Source organism: Schistocerca nitens, chromosome 5, assembly GCF_023898315.1.
Source record: "Schistocerca nitens isolate TAMUIC-IGC-003100 chromosome 5, iqSchNite1.1, whole genome shotgun sequence".
NCBI classification, from domain to species: Eukaryota; Metazoa; Arthropoda; class Insecta; order Orthoptera; family Acrididae; genus Schistocerca; species Schistocerca nitens.
In genome coordinates this window covers 864365742-864383749 of record NC_064618.1, presented here as the reverse complement: position 1 = coordinate 864383749, position 18008 = coordinate 864365742, and the positions used below count along the sequence as shown (strand labels likewise).

General features: G+C 38.2%; 1 protein-coding gene across 1 annotated transcript in view; it reads left to right on the top strand.

Moving 5' to 3' along the window:
• The window catches only part of LOC126260059 (putative fatty acyl-CoA reductase CG5065), a 468918-nt gene that overhangs the window by 361018 nt on the left and 89892 nt on the right, over positions 1-18008 (top strand). The window contains exon 7 of the mRNA XM_049957250.1: positions 8477-8716. Within this exon, the coding sequence (XP_049813207.1) occupies positions 8477-8716 (240 nt within the window). The remainder of the gene's footprint in view (positions 1-8476; positions 8717-18008) is intronic.

Below are 18008 nucleotides of genomic sequence, written 5' to 3'. Positions count from 1 at the left end.
CTGCAGCCACAATTTCACGCATGATTCTGACTACTCGGTTATGTCTAATGATGAGCTGTCGCACGATAATACAGCGAAAATGTTAATGAGTGGAATTACGACCTCAACTATCTCTTCGTTACAGTTGTTAGCAGTCAATCTTTGCACCAAGGTGCTCAGAATTACCGAGTGAAATTACAAATAAAATGCAACATACGCGGGGAAAATAGTCCACCTGTAAGAAATCAATTTTGCTGTGGACTCAAGCGTACAGAAAACACGGAAGTAGGGAAAACCTATCGAAGTGTAATTTCGATTCAACAGCAGACAAAACACGAAATTTACAAACTGATGTCTCAAATGAATACGATAGCCTTCTTCAACCCTAAAAATATCCTTCGAAAACACAGACTTACTTCAGAATACAACATTAAAAGGCATAATATATTGAAATTCGTCAGTGTAAATGCCCCGTCATTTTGCAGCCTCATTGGACGCTGATGCCGAGGGCAGGAGAACCCTAGTTGTGCATAAAATCATAAATATCGAACGGCCGTTAGAATTCTGTATCTATGTTCACTTCAGGAATTTATAAAGATCTACTTTACTCAACATTTAATGATTTTGTGTTAAAAAAACACCATATTAGAGCTATGTCGTATAAACTGCCTTGAGTTTGTTTTATTGCAGTTTGTGACAAGATATTTTTGTAACTCAACCGTCGGATATTGTCCCTAAACGCGTTTTTACGTCGTTTATTTTAATGTTCCACATGTTTTACAATTTTAAAGAAATAATCTGAATTTATATATCATGTGTCTTGTTTACTGACAAACTCCAGACTCAAATATTTTTCATCTTGTTGACATCTGAGAATGATATGCGACAGAAATGCGATATAAATATGTGACAGAAATCGTTAATGAACTTTTCTTCTAATTCCATGAGATTCAGCCTATACTATCTCGATTCATGCAATTAAAAGCTTTTATTTCATCAAGAGAGGTGCATAATGTCCTCAGCTTCCCATCCGTTTACGCAAGTACTCCACACACACATAAGACTAACTTGAATTTTATGTTATTGATAGATAGCTAGTGACAACTGATTGTCTGCACAGAGATGTCATAACATCCTTTCATATAAGGTCTTCTCGTAACCCTTTGTAAACAGTGATAGAATCAAAGAATTCCATAGCTGTAAATTATCTGTAACGCTTGTACTTGTAACTCACACCACTAATGACAGCACTATGCCACTATGCACGAACAGACAGATGCAGAGCTATCTGTTGCATGTTAACCCGGCTTACAGTATTTAAGAATAAACATCTACACTGCGCTGTTGTCAGAAAAAAACCTCAATCATAAAGTTTCTCACTTTTGCAGTACTTTATTGTTCAAACGTTTAAGTACACATAATCTGTAAAAGTAGCTATCGTAAACTGTGCACACTGCAGACCCCATGGACGAAGTGGTCAGCACCACTTCAGACATTAGTCGAGTTGATGCCACGTCGTGCTGCGGCACTTCTGCGTGCTCGCGGGGGTCCTACTCGATGTTAGGCACGTGCACCAGTTCGTTTGGTCTTCAATGTGGAATGGTGTACGTAGACACCGCGATACGCAGATGTATTTAACGTGTGCCCCTTGTCTACATAATTTCTGGAGATGCTCACGTCTGTCGACAGAAACATGCTCAATAAAGGAAAGTTGAGGCTGCTCTGAGATTTTAATTTGTACGTTTCCTGTTCCCCCTGCGCTCGCTACATTACTCTTGTTTATGTTATGCTGTTTTCACGTGACAGCTCTCCCGACCTTACTCCTATGAAGAAGGGAGATTAACCTTTTGGTGTACGAGACCCCCACAGACACTCCAGAAGAGCTGGTTGTCAGTTTGGCTGAACCTACAGCCATTGTTTGTGAAACACCTGCTTCTTTAGAGCGTCTTAAACAAAATTAACATTCAGATCCTGGTTGTGCGTTAATGCAAACGGAAGATATTTTCAGAAATGTCTGTAAAATAATACTCATCACACGACTGTTTCAGAGTCGGCTGTAAACATCACTAGCGTATGATCAAGGGATGTTGGAGAAGTCAGCACTGTCAAAGTAGGAACCGTATCAGTCTAACAGGCTGGCTATGGGTAGAGGTTATACTTGACAATCGGACTAAACTATTAATTGGATCGTTTTACCTATCCCCCGACTCATAAGATATAGTTGCTGAAAAGTTCAAAGAAAACTTGAATTTTATTTCAAATAGGTTCCCAACTCATACAGTTATAGTCGGTGGTGACTTCAATCTACCCTCGATATGCTGGAAAAATTATGCATTTAAAACCGGTGGCGGACATAAAACGTCATCCGAAATTGTACTGAATACTTTCTCAGAAAATTATTTTCAACAATTAGTTCATGAGCCCACTGGAAGCGAAAATGGTTGCGAAAGCCTACTTGATCTCCTAGCAACAAATAATCCTGGACAAGTAGGGAATGACGAATACAGGGATTAGCGACCACAAGGCAGTTGCTGCTAGGCTGAATGCCGTTGCACCTACAACCATCAAAAATAAACGCAAAGTATATCTATTTATAAAAGCTGATAAAAACGCTCTTATCGCCTTTTCAAGAAACAGTCTTCACTCCTTCCGATCATGTAAGCGAAGAAAAGTTGTGGAATGATTTCAAAGAGATAGTATCGACAGCAATTGAGAGATATATACCACATAAATTAATAAGTGATGGTACTGATTCGCCCATGGTACACAAAACGGGTCAGATCGCTGTTGCAAAGCAGCGAAAAAACCATGCCAAATTTAAAAGAACGCAAAATCCCCAAGACTGGCAAAGTTTTACAGAAGTTCGAAATATAGCACATACTCTAGTGCGAGATGCTTTTAATAATTTCCATAACAACACTCTGTCTCGAAATCTGGCAGAAAACACAGAGAGATTCTGGTCATACACAAAGCACACCTGTAGCAAACGCAATCAATACCTTCACTGAACGATAACAACGGTGAAGTCACTGATGACAGTGCCAGCAAAGCACGGTTTTCCGAAACTCCTTCAGCAAAGAAGACGAAGTAAATATTCCTGAATTCCAATGAAGAACAACTGCCAAGATGAGAAACATGGAAGTAGATATCCTCAGTATCGCAAAGCAGCTTAAATCACTTAATAAACGCAAGGCTTCATGTCCAGATTGTATACCAGTCAGGTTCCTCTCAGAGTATGCTGAAACAATATCTCTATATTTAGCAGTTACATACGAGGGCCGTTCAGAAAGTAACCTCCGGTTGATTTAAAAAAAATACACCAAGTTAAATAAAAATATTTTAATATATGCATCTTACAACTACATCTTTGCACTATTTTTCTACATTGTCTCCATAGCGATTGAGGCACTTATCGTATCTCTTCACAAGCTTTGAAATTCCTTCTACATAAAAATCACCCACTTGTGCCTGGAGCCAGCCTGTGACCGCATCTTTGAGCTCTTCGTCGTCATCAAACCGCTGTGACCCGAGCCATTTCTTCAAATGCATGAAGAGGTGATAATCACTTGGCGCCAGGTCTGGGCTGTAAGGTGGATGGTTGATAACGTCCCACTTGAAGGACTCAAGAAGGGCCGTTGTTCTGCGAGCAGAGTGAGGACGGGCGTTATCGTGCAAAAAAACGATACCGGAAGTCAGCATACCACGGCGTTTGTTCTGTATAGCCCGTCGTAACTTTTTTATTGTTTCACAGTACACGTCTTGATTAATGGTCGTACCACGTTCCATGAATTCAACCAACAACACCCCTTTGGCATCCCAAAACACCGTTGCCATCAGTTTTCTGGCAGAAAAATCTTGCGAGGCTTTTCTTGGTTTGGTAGGCGAATTTGAATGTGCCCACATCTTTGATTGTTCTTTTGTCTCAGGATTCACGTACTTAATCCAGGTTTCGTCACTGGTCACGATTCTGTTTAACAATGGTTCTCCTTCGTCCTCATAACGTGACAGAAAGTCTAATACAGAGGCCATTCTTTGAGTTTTGTGGTGGTCGGTAAGAATTTTGGGCACCCATCGTGCACAGAACTTACGGTAACCCAATCTTGCTGTCACTATCTCGTACAAGAGAGTGTTAGAAATCTGTGGAAAACCAGTAGACAACTCCGACATTGAGAAAGGTCGATTTTCACGAACTTTTGCATCAACTGTCTGAACGAGTTCGTCAGTCACCAATGATGGTCTACCACTCCTCTCTTCATCATGAACGTTTTCTCGTCCACTTTTAAATAAACGTACCCATTCACGGACAACTCCTTCACTCATAACTCTTGGTCCGTACACGGCACAAAGCTCACGATGAATAGCTGCTGCAGAATATCCTTTGGCTGTAAAAAACCTTATGACAGCACGCACTTCACATTTGGCGGGGTTTTCTTTTGCAGCACACATTTCAAACTGCCACAAAAACTAAACTAGCGCAGGTACGACGTTCACTCGAGCACGGCTTGATGCTGACTGACCTGTTGAGTGCGTGAACGCACAGATGGCGTCGCTACTCCCCCCACAACCCGCACTGTGACCAATTGGAGGTTACTTTCTGAACCGCCCTCGTACAACCGCTCCCTCACAGAAAGACCCGTAGCTACAGACTAGAAAATTGCTAAAGCCACACCAATACCCAAAAAGGGAAGTAGGAGTAATCCGTTGAATTACAGGCCCATGTCACTAACGTCGGTTTGGAGTATGGTTTTGGAACATATACTGTATTCGAACATTATCACGTACCTCGAAGAAAATAATTTACTCACGCATAGTCAGCACGAGTTCAGAAAATATCGTTCTTGCGGAACACGCCTCGCTCTTTATACACATGAAGTAATGAGTGCTGTCGACAGGGGGCGTCAAATTGACTCCATGTTTTTAGATTTCCAGAAGGCTTTCGACACCGTTCTTCACAACCGTCTTCTGATCAAACTGTGTGCCTATGGAATATCGCTTCAGCTGTGCGACTGGATTCGCGATTTCCTGTCAGAAAGGTCACAGTTCGTAGACGGAAAGTTATCGAGCAAAACAGAAGTAATATCTGGCGTTCCCCAAGGTTGTGTTATAGGCCCTGTATTGTTCCTGATCTATATTAACGGCATAGGAGACAATCTGAGTAGCCCTCTTAGATTACTTGCAGATGATGCTGTCATTTACCGTCTTGTAAAGTCTTCAGATGACCAAAACGAATTGCAAAATGATTTAGATACAATATCTGTATGGTGCGAAAAGTGGCAATTGACCCTGAATAAAGAAAAGTGTGCAGTTATTCACATGAGTACTAAAAGAAATCCGCTAATTTTCGATTACGTGGTAAGTCACACAAATCTTAAGGCTGTAAATTCAATTAAATACTTAGGGATTACAATTATAAATAACTCAAACTGGAACGATCGCATATATAATGTTGTGAGTAGAGCAAATCCAAGAGTGCAATTCATTGGCAGAACACTTGGAAGGTGCAACAGGTCTACTAAAGAGACTGATTACACCACGCTTTTCCGCCCTATTGTGGAATATTGCTGTGCAGTGTGGGATCCGCATCAGGTGGGACTGACGGATGACCTCCAAAAAGTTCAATGAAGGGCGGCTCGTTTTGTACTATCGCGAAATAGGGGAGATAGATCCACAGATATGACACGTGAATTTCAGTGGCGATCATTAAAACAAAGGCGTTTTTCGTTGCTACGGGATCTTATCACGAAATTTCAATCACCAGTTTTCTACTCCAATTGCGGAAGCATTGTTGGCACCCATCTACATAGGGAGAAATAATCATCACGATAATATAAGAGAAATCAGGGCTCGTACAGAAAAAGTTAAGTGCTAGTTTTTCCCGCGCGTCGTTCGAGTGTGGAATGGTAGAGAGACAGCTTGAAGGTGGTTCATTAAACCCTCTGCCAGACACTTTATTGTGAATAGCAGATTAATCACGTAGATGTAGATGTATACGAGGTGTGGCTAGAAAAAAACCGGACTAGTACTGGTGAAACAATAAAACGAATGCAATAAGGCTGAAAGTCGCGTGGCCTGTCACGTGACTCTCGCTCCGCCTACTGCTCGAGTTTCATCTGCCTCCTGTACTCAGTCTGCCCGTGGCGTCTGTTTTAAGTAGTTGACGTTTTGTCTGTGCGTCGGAAAATGTTGAGTGTACAGAAGGAACAGCGTGTTAACATCAAATTTTGTTTCAAACTAGAAAAATCTGCAAGTGAAACGTTTGTAATGTTACAACAAGTGTACGGCGATGATTGTTTATCGCGAACACAAGTGTTTGAGTGGTTTAAACGATTTAAAGATGGCCGCGAAGACACCAGTGATGACACTCGCACTGGCAGACCATTGTCAGCAAAAACTGATGCAAACATTGAAAAAATCGATAAACTTGTTCGACACCTTCCTTGTCAACTCCTGTTAACTCAGACACTGCTCTGATTATTAAACGGCGATCTTGTCGAACAAGTTTACCGATTTTTTCAATGTTTGCATCAGTTTTTGCAGACAATGGTTTGCCAGTGCGAGTGTTATCACTGGTGTCTTCGCGGCCATCTTTAAATCGTTTAAACCACTCAAACACTTGTGTTCGCGATAAACAATCATCGCCATACACTTGTTGTAACATTACAAACGTTTCACTTGCAGATTTTCCTAGTTTGAAACAAAATTTGATGTTAACACGCTGTTCTTTCTGTACACTCAACATTTTCCGACGCACAGACAAAACGTCAACTACTTAAAACAGACGCCACGGGCAGACTGAGTGCAGGAGGCAGATGAAACTCGAGCAGTAGGCGGAGCGAGAGTCACGTGACAGGCCACGCGACTTTCAGCCTTATTGCATTCGTTTTATTGTTTCACCAGTAGTAGTCCGGTTTTTTTCTAGCCACACCTCATATGTAAAACAGGCGATGAAACCTGAAGTGTCAGTATTCCTCTAATATGATGATTTCAAACGTTCAGCTCTGAGATGGTCATGGAACTTTATTTTTGCACTCGGTATTAAGTTCTTAACTTTTGTTTGTTTTGCCATCATTCAGAACTGCTGAGACATGAATTTGAGATTGGTTTTTGTCTTTGTTTTCAATCTGACAAAACGTTCAACTACTTTCGTCATTACTTGACAACTGTTTATCTTTTAGATTTTTTCAGAAGGAAAGATGAAATATCCAATAATTATTAATAACTAGAATACAGATTTTGGATGTAGCTCGTCAGCTGCTTTTACACTTTCCTAAGTGTCAACTTGTAACACGCCGGGGAGTACGAATGGGTGGGGTACTTCTAAACTGTTTGTCGTTTCGTGACCGTGCGCCCCGTTCACACCACGTACCTGATAATCCCGCGGCGGTCGTACTGTTCTGCTCCACACTGCTGCTGGCATGCCTGAAATTATCTATCGAAACATGCAAGCGGGTTTAGGGGAGACACTCAACGTTAAAATACAACACTGTCCTATGTCTGGTATGAGCATCTATATTCTGAGACGATATGGAAACCACAGGTTGCACTGTTTACACTCTAAATCGTAAATGTTTGTCCTAATTAACAATATTGATGATTAAGAGTCCAAAATATCATTCGGACGAGCGTACGCGTAACCGACACGACGTGGGTGATTGTTGATGATGCGGAAGCCGAATGGTCGAACGAAAGTTCTTACGCTCGTCACACATACAGATATCTGGTAATCGTCCTCCTTGTCACTAGTAATGATATAACACTGTTCGTAAAGCTAATTTTTCAGTTTCTCAGTTCTCACTTGTACGAGCGTGTGCGTAACCGTCGCGGCGCGGCTGATTGTTGATAATGCGGAAACGCGATGACCGAACGCACGTCCTCACGCTCGCCACAAGACACTGGCACTTGACCGCACTCTTTTGCGGTAACTAATTTATGCTGATTCACATCAGTTCATTCTGGGAGACCGAACACGGCGCGGATGATCGATGCTGTGCGACACGCAACGAGAGGATACACAAATACGTTATCGACAGCACTGCTCATTTTTTCATTACTTCTTGACGCACTTTCCTCTAAATGACTTCCATATTTCATCACTTTACTGTAACGACACTTGTAGCAACACTTCAACCCGAATACTAAAATAGCCTCTCACATGCAGAGCTACACACTACCCAACCTAACAGTACCGTGTCCCGCGCTCGACTCGCTACAGACGCGGCTGCCCGCAAAGATACTCCACAACTAAACCAGTGATATGACAATACGCTTACAAACTCACACCCCACAGTACCAATAACAGATGCTGCCATTCAGTTTTCTAAACCCTTGTACAATGTTACAATGAGTTGTGTACAGCGTATAGATTTCATAGGTTGCATGTTTCAATTACAATATGATAGCAGTAGCAGCTATCTTAAGAAAAATAAATTCTCGTATGTAAAATGACTGTGTTGTCTGTGAACGTGTGCGCTAACGCCGGCTGTTGTCGGTTCGACAGCCCCAGCGAGGTGCCCGTGTACAACATGACGTCGTCGAACGTGAAGCGCATGACGTGGAAGGAGGTGCTGGACTACGGCCGGCAGATCGTGTACGAGTACCCGTTCGAGTGGACAGTCTGGTACCCGGACGGCAACATACGCAGCTCCAAGATCGTGCACAAGATATGCGTCATCTTCCAGCACTACCTGCCGGCCTACTTCCTCGATTTCCTCTTCTTGATCTTCGGCCAAAAAAGATTGTGAGTACCATTCCATAAAACTGTCGACTAGAGATGTATACAACTCTCCGAGGCAATGAAGATTCTATGAAAGAGAGTAACCTTCAAATGCAAAACGTACCTGTACTACGAGGGTTGCAACTTTAATAGTGGCAACTACTTATTTACAGCTCGTACAAAACAGATACATGTTCCAAAGTTTTACTGACCTTCAAACTAGTCACAAGTATTGTGTATAATCCGTTGCCAGCGATGTGGAAGTTGCAGAATACTCTTAGCAGTGCCAGTTGTCTTGACAGTTCGAGCGGCGCGGTCTATTCTCTGACGAATTTGTAGCAGTTCTGAAGCGAACGCCGTGAAGTGTTTCCTTCAGTTTAGAAATCGAGTTGAACTTACGAGGGCTCAAGTCAGGGGAGTGCAGTAGCTGGTACAGCACTTACCAGTCCTATCAGTCAAACAAATCAGTAACAGCTTGCACTGTATGTACTTGAGCACTGTCTTGCAAAAAGATGGTCAGGTCCTGCAGAAGGTGTCATCACTTCTGTCTCTATGCTATACATTTTTGGAACACTACCTATGACTAGCTTAGAGACAGAAGTGATGACACTTTCTGCAGGCCCTGGCCATCATTTTGCAGGACAATGCTCAAGCATGTACAGTGCAAACTGATACTGATTTGTTTGATTGATGAGGCTGCTAAGTGCTATACCACCTACTGCAGTCCCCTGACTCAAGCCATCTTGACTGCAACTCGATTTCGAAACTGAAGGAAACACTTCATGGCTTTCGCTTCAGAACGGTTACAAATTCGTCGGGCAATAGACTGCGCCACTCGAACTGTCAACACGACTGGCACTGCTAAGAGTAGCCTGCAACTTCCACATTGCTGGCAACGGGTTATACACAATGCTGGTGACTACTTTGAAGGTCAGTAAAACTTTGAAAAACGTATATATTTTGTAAGGGCTGTAAATAAATAATTGCCGCTCTTAAATTTCCAACCCTCATATTAATTTTATTTAATTTAGGAAAAAAGAGTTCTGAAAGGCCTTTCAACAATGTAATAATTGTTTTTAGCTCTCTTCAATCGGTTATACTTTAGTTTAATATCACCATCTTCAAAACATTCAAAGTCGGATTCTTTTATTGCTTTATTAAACCTATCTGGTAAAATAATTTTAAATTTATTATCAAACTCCGTATAAATTTTCCTTCCATAATATTTAAATATTCACATCCCGTAATGTAATATAATTAATTTTGCACTAACTCACCAATCTTTATAAACTTATGTACCCCCTTCAGTAGAGAATCGATTTATATAGAATAAAAAATAATATTAACAATATTACAAATTTTCACATAAAATTCTATGCTGAGCATCACATGTTAAATATTTCTTACCATGCGTGACTATGTAGGCAACTGTATCTTTCGAAATTTTATCACTAAAAGTGGCAACTAATTTCATTGTAGTTTTCTGTGTCGCTAACACATTCATTCTTCTAGACACATTTGTAACAAAATTAGGATGATTCTCAATAAAACTGAAGGGATTTACATTAACATAGTCACTCAATCGACGAAAGCATCATATGCTTTCAGATAATTATTTGGCCGATCTAGATTCCAAAATTCTTGAGGAAAAACGTCATTTCTTCCTTTTTCACATAGATATTTTGTAAGTTAACATGATCGAACAAAGAAGAATGAATTAGTTGATTATTTTTTCGAGTAGTTTAGAAAACAACGAAAATAAAGTAAGACATATTAAATGCTGAAGAATTTTATAATGAGTAATATCTAGTATAGAATTTCTTTTTCCTTCTATCTGGCCGTTTCAGCTGTTTGTGATTCAAAGACAGAAATTGCAATTTTTGGATTTTTTAATCTTTCTTCTTCTAGCTCTACATTATGACAGAAACAGGAATTACCATAGGTTCTACAATTTTACCTCCTTTTGGTGGAGTTTCTTTTATTTCAATTCCAGCACCTTTTTTATCAACCCCTCTGAGAATAGCATCTCCAGCATTTGAACTCCAAGTAAAAATTACTATTATGTCTCCTCCCACATCACTTCTTTATAATCTTTGAAAAACCCACCTACCAAATCTAGTTGGAAAAGTACTTCATTATATTACTTTTTATGTTACCATTATTAACGATATGACCTTCCATAGTTAACTCACAGGTTATAGTCGAAGTTAATCTCATAAGGAAAGATGATGCAGTGAATGGATGTTCCATTCTAGGCAAAATATTGTTTCCTTTCTTTACAGTGATGACATCGAACAACTTTGGCACATAGTTATCAATTTATTTTTTATTGGATTTTCCATCATATGATGGATAATCTGTACCATCAGCTCTGATAATACTAAAACTCATAATTATGCATGATTTGGATGAACCCATCCATCTCCTACCCATCCATCTCCTATATTTATATTAATCTCTGTGTTGTTATTGGGGACATTTAGATTATTTTTGGTCTTCTCATTCACAGGGAATGAGTAAAACTGATAACTATCAGTTTTGTTCATGATTTAATAAAAATAAAATGTATTAAGATATTTCTAAAACAACTGTTACATAAGCACCATTAAAGTCAATCAAATTATCATTTTCATTAGTTAGTTATTTCTAAATTTTGATTTTTATCAAAAATAGGAATATTTATAGGATTATGTGGTTCATGAATTATTGGTCCACCAAATTCCGCATCAGGCTTGAATGAGACATTAATATTAGTTTATCAATGACACTGATCAGTATGATTTACAAACATCCCCTCAGCCAAATTAAAATTTATTTTTATTCACTCAAATGGAATAATTTTTGGAACATTGTTAGCAACAGCCTTTTCATTAGCTTCAACAATTTGGTTACTAAATCCAAGCATACTTCCAATACTTGGTTTTTATCCATATATAACTTAACATCACTCTCAATGACAACTCTGTTTAAAATTTCATCTGCTTTAATGTGAATATTTGGCTTTTTCGAACGAATAAATTTTTCCAAGTTTTTTAAACTATATTGACCAACAGGAATTTCTATCGTTTCGCCATCAAAATATAACTTATTGTTTCTTGATGTAATATTTGGAGTTACAAAACTTGATTAAAATCGAACAAGTGCAAAATTACTAAAGCTGTCTTGTATGGGTACAGTTAATCTTTTTTTCAGAACGGACGATATCATCACTCAATTAAAATAATCTGCTCATTTACTATTAAGTTTATTTAATCAAATGGATACTGATTGGGAACAAAAAACAATTTCAGAAAAGAAATAAAAAATAAACATGTTAAATATATACCAAATGTGCCTTAATATGACCGAGTGGTTGTAGAAAAAATACATTAATGATTGACAATTATATTCTAGCTGCAGGATGATTGAATTGGAATAAAATTAATCATTTGTACATTTATTATAAAAGTTTAGATCAACTGAAATATCGAAAATTTATAAGAAGATGTGAAAAAATTGAAGTTAAATGTAACGAAAAATTACTACTTTTATTGAAAATAATGAAGAAATTATTCCATTAAATCAGTGTCAAGAAAATTCAGTAGAAGTATTTGATGACTTCATTCTTGAAAATAAGTATATAGTTAGAGAATATCTTACTACACTCCTGGAAATGGAAAAAAGAACACATTGACACCGGTGTGTCAGACCCACCATACTTGCTCCGGACACTGCGAGAGGGCTGTACAAGCAATGATCACACGCACGGCACAGCGGACACACCAGGACCCGCGGTGTTGGCCGTCGAATGGTGCTAGCTGCGCAGCATTTGTGCACCGCCGCCGTCTGTGTCAGCCAGTTTGCCGTGGCATATGGAGCTCCATCGCAGTCTTTAACACTGGTAGCATGCCGCGACAGCGTGGACGTGAACCGTATGTGCAGTTGACGGACTTTGAGCGAGGGCGTATAGTGGGCATGCGGGAGGCCGGGTGGACGTACCGCCGAATTGCTCAACACGTGGGGCGTAAGGTCTCCACAGTACATCGATGTTGTCGCCAGTGGTCGGCGGAAGGTGCACGTGCCCGTCGACCTGGGACCGGACCGCAGCGACGCACGGATGCACGCCAAGACCGTAGGATCCTACGCAGTGCCGTAGGGGACCGCACCGCCACTTCCCAGCAAATTAGGGACACTGTTGCTCCTGGGGTATCGGCGAGGACCATTCGCAACCGTCTCCATGAAGCTGGGCTACGGTCCCGCGCACCGTTAGGCCGTCTTCCGCTCACGCCCCAACATCGTGCAGCCCGCCTCCAGTGGTGTCGCGACAGGCGTGAATGGAGGGACGAATGGAGACGTGTCGTCTTCAGCGATGACAGTCGCTTCTGCCTTGGTGCCAATGATGGTCGTATGCGTGTCTGGCGCCGTACAGGTGAGCGCCACAATCAGGACTGCATATGACCGAGGCACACAGGGCCAACACCCGGCATCATGGTGTGGGGAGCGATCTCCTACACTGGCCGTACACCACTGGTGATCGTCGAGGGGACACTGAATAGTGCACGGTACATCCAAACCATCATCGAACCCATCGTTCTACCATTCCTAGACCGGCAAGGGAACTTGCTGTTCCAACAGGACAATGCACGTCCGCATGTATCCCGTGCCACCCAACGTGCTCTAGAAGGTGTAAGTCAACTACCCTGGCCAGCAAGATCTCCGGATCTGTCCCCCATTGAGCATGTTTGGGACTGGATGAAGCGTCGTCTCACGCGGTCTGCACGTCCAGCACGAACGCTGGTCCAACTGAAGCGCCAGGTGGAAATGGCATGGCAAGCCGTTCCACAGGACTACATCCAGCATCTCTACGATCGTCTCCATGGGAGAATAGCAGCCTGCATTGCTGCGAAAGGTGGATATACACTGTACTAGTGCCGACATTGTGCATGCTCTGTTGCCTTTGTCTATGTGCCTGTGGTTCTGTCAGTGTGATCATGTGATGTATCTGACCCCAGGAATGTGTCAATAAAGTTTCCCCTTCCTGGGACAATGAATTCACGGTGTTCTTATTTCAATTTCCAGGAGTGTAGATGAAGACAAAGGACTACATTACTTTTATTTGGCTCAGACATTTTCCAAAATGCTGAAACAGTTAGTCAGAGATAATCTTCATTTTTTAAATATCGTTAGACAAGATGACACTAATCATATTTGTAATGAGTTCATTGGAGGTAATTTAAAGTTTGATGATTTTAAAGAAATGTGTAGTAAATGTTGGAGTGATCAGTTTTGATTTTTTATGATAGACATGACTAGAAAACCAGATGAAAGTAAGTTCAGAGATAAATTACAACATTTTATAAATGTTCAATAATTTTTATCTCTAATAAAAGGACACTTTAAAAAATAATATTCCATATCTATTAGACCATGATACTGCCATTTTAGCATAACATATAAATGAATTTAAAAAAGGGTTTTATTATATAATAGAATAAGAAAAATTAAAAAGTAGTAAGCTTTATACTGATTGCCACCAGGGATCCAGATACATGTGGTTGCTATTATTTCTATAAGTGTGAACTAAGAATGCATTTACTTACTAATTTTTATAAATGTAAATGTTAAGCATAAACTTCAAACACAAACATTAAAAATAAATGTAAATATTAAACATAAATGTCCAGTGTAAAATGTTTTAATTAATGTTTTTCACCTCTAATAAATGTTTGCAAAATATATCCAGAAGTTGTTAAAAAAGCTAGGTGAAATAGAAGAGTAAGAGAACACTTAAAAGAAGAGTTAAAAATAGGAGAAACAACCAAGAACAAAGTATGAAAAATATAGAGAAGAAGATCAACCAGTTGTTGCTGCAATTGAAAAAGTTAAACAAGGTATTAAAGGATTAGGTGATATTATTTTGAAAGGTATTGAGGATAATAGAGAAGTTGAAAAGCAATTATCAGTTAGAAGAATTCAATGATATAACACCAATTAAACAATTTGAAAGTCCGCTGCATGACTATACTTTAAGTAAATCAGAAATACTGATATACTAATGTAATATGGAGAAGAGAGAGAATAGAAAGGATAAAATATTAAAAATACATGTAAGTTAAGGAATTTTAGAATATATTAATCACAGTGAAGATAAAGTTTTTGGATTTAGACCTGTTGGTTCATTTAAATTCGTTGGTAAATTACAAGTAAAATTTAATGGAGACAAATTAACTATTGGTGAAAGGACATATGAAAGTAGAAATGGATCGAAGAATCTTTTAACCAAAAAAACAGATACTTATGGAAGACATAAATATATTATTTACAGGTTCTGATTTATGAAATTATGCAGATATGTTATACAATTCAGAAGCATTATATTCTGACACTAATCCAAATAAAATAAAATCGAGTACAGGAAAGAAATACAATTATTTGATAAAGGAAATTGTTGATGACTTTTTCCAGCACTGAGACAAAAAAATTATATGATTCATTGCAAATTGAATGACAGGAAGTTGGTGATGGCTTAGTAAAAAAATATTCAGAAAAATCAATCAAATATGTCTGGATGAATTATGTCCATAAATTAATTGATAGATTAGCTGTGATACATGGGGAAGAATTAGCTGGAAATGGAAATTATCACCATGAAAAATGGGTATAGTGCAAATGTTGACAAATATATTTAGTGATTTCATATTTGATCCATATTTGATCAAAATTATGAATAATCTTCCTTAGACATGTTGGAAAAGTGAAAAACATGGAAAAGGATTAGTCTATTGGGTTTTAAATAATGCCTGAGATGCATCTACTGTTTTTCATTACTGTGGGCTTTTCTCTAAGCTAGAAGAAAGATTAGCATGTGAAGATCAAGGATTAATCCATTTGATGAAGCTTGCAAAAAGTATGGTTCTGCCTATTGTGTTCGTAAGGATTTAGAAAAAAGACATGAAGCTGATAAAGAACATAAATTAGCTAGAAAAGAAATACTGCATGTAAGTGATGCAACTCAGGAGAAAAAGTTGCAGCCACTCTAGTTAGAGGCATTATATTTAGATAGAGAAAATGAGGTTTGGGCTCAGGTGTGGATGACAATGCTTGGAGAATGTAAAAGATATTAATCCTTACAAATTTTGTAATCTATATAAATAAATAACTTTTCAATCGATGATACTTTGCTACCAAGTGGCAAGACAAAACGAAAATCAATTAAATTTAAACTGAATAATGATCAATTAAATAGTATTGAACCATTTTTAAATGATGCACAAAAAAGAAAGAAAGATTAAAAAACCAGTGGTAATGTACTCATTAGACTAGGTATTCCTGTTGTGAAAAAAATTATTCAACATCTAACAAAAAAAGGAGGAAGGTGCTGGATTAACACAACATGAAGGTGGCTTTTTGCCATTACATTTTGTCGGCATTAGAATATCTAGCAACTATTGGTTCACTGGCTGGGGAATCTGCAGCAGTTGTAAATGCAGTAACAAACAAGTAAAAAGCTGATGCAGAATCAGAAGAACAGAAACAGCATAATCAAGCAATGGAAAAGAAAGGCACAGGACCTAGAAAATTCAAAAAATAATCGATTTCTACCCTAATCCATTAAGTAATTTCGAAATAAAAGAATTAGTTAAACAATTAAAATCAAACACTTTTGTAATGTTTTTATGATTGATGAATTACCAAGTCATCCTAGAGAATGTGATTCTGGAATAGTTAATTTAGATACATCTAATCATGTTGGTTCTCATTGGATTTGTAATTATAAGAATAAATATATAATTTTTTTGATCCATTTGGTGGTAATATACCAATTAAACCAGTTAATTATTTGGGAAAAAAGATCTGTACTCCAAAGCTGAGAGAACACAAAATTTTGAGGAAGTATTTTGTGGTCACTTATGTTTCTTTGCATTAAAATTTCTTTCAGATAATTACATGTTAATTGATATTTTGACTTTAATAAATAAACATTATAGGAAATGAATACATTAAGGAGCCAAAAATTGATAATTAATTAATGTCAATATTTGAATAAAAAGTCTAAGATTTTAAATCATTAATACATCCAAAAATAAATAATCTAATTAAACAATTTCATAAAGAATTTAATGCTATTTTTAAAGTTACTGCAGGTTATAGTGGCTTTGAAGGTAGAAGAATTGCGAATGTAAATGACCCAATTGATAAAAGGATGTAGTGAACAAACATTATTTACAGAATGAGTTATCAAATGTTGTTCCAAAACATCAATATACAAGTATTCTAACACAGTTGAATAATTAAGTCAGTAAAACTGGTCTATCAAATTACTTTACCAAAAGGAAGTAGAAAAACGTTTATCACATTATTTCTCAAAAACAGATTTAACTCCATACTTAGGTGAGTTAAGTGATCTTTAAGATAAGATATATGATAAACAAATAATTGAATTTACATCTATGACTGGAGGGGAACAAAAATGTACAATTTTGAATATGATTTCAGGCTTAAAAGAATTATTGTCGTGGGTAAGAATATAAGCAGAGATTTAAAATCTGATGACTTTCACATACTGTAATCATAACTAGTAAACTATACCAAATAAATAACAGTAATCAATCAATAATGGTAAACAAATCAAATTTTCTCACCATAAGATTAAAAAATTCTCTTAAAACTGTTCCAGGTGGTGTAAAGTAATTATATTTGGTGAAATAATTTAAATCATATTAAATTTTTATTCTATATAAATAGATAATCATAATCAAATCTACTGTTTGAAGAGTAAAAAATGTACTGACTCTTGGTGCTCACAGATTGACAACTAAAAATGGAAGACAACGAATTGAAAGTCTCTGTACAGTGTGTAAAATCAAAAAGAGTAAATTCGACAAAAAAAATTGCTAGTGAAGGGCCCACACCAGATGCATTTGCCGGCCGAAGTGGCCGTGCGGTTAAAGGCGCTTCAGTCTGGAACCGCAAGACCACTACGGTCGCAGGTTCGAATCCTGCCTCGGGCATGGATGTTTGTGATGTACTTAGGTTAGTTAGGTTTAACTAGTTCTAAGTTCTAGGGGACTAATGACCTCAGCAGTTGAGTCCCATACTGCTCAGAGCCATTTGAACCAACCAGATGCATTTAATATTCATGAAGAAGTCAATAATGAATTACATAAACTGATAGGAAAGAATTTTAAAAGAAGAAATGTAATCTCTCTCAGTATTCATGATCTATGGCAAACTGATCTAGTTGAAATCAATTCCATAAATTGAAGGGAATTTCGAAGATAAATCGAGAATATAAACATTTATTGACTATTATCGACATGTTTTCTAAATTTTCTTG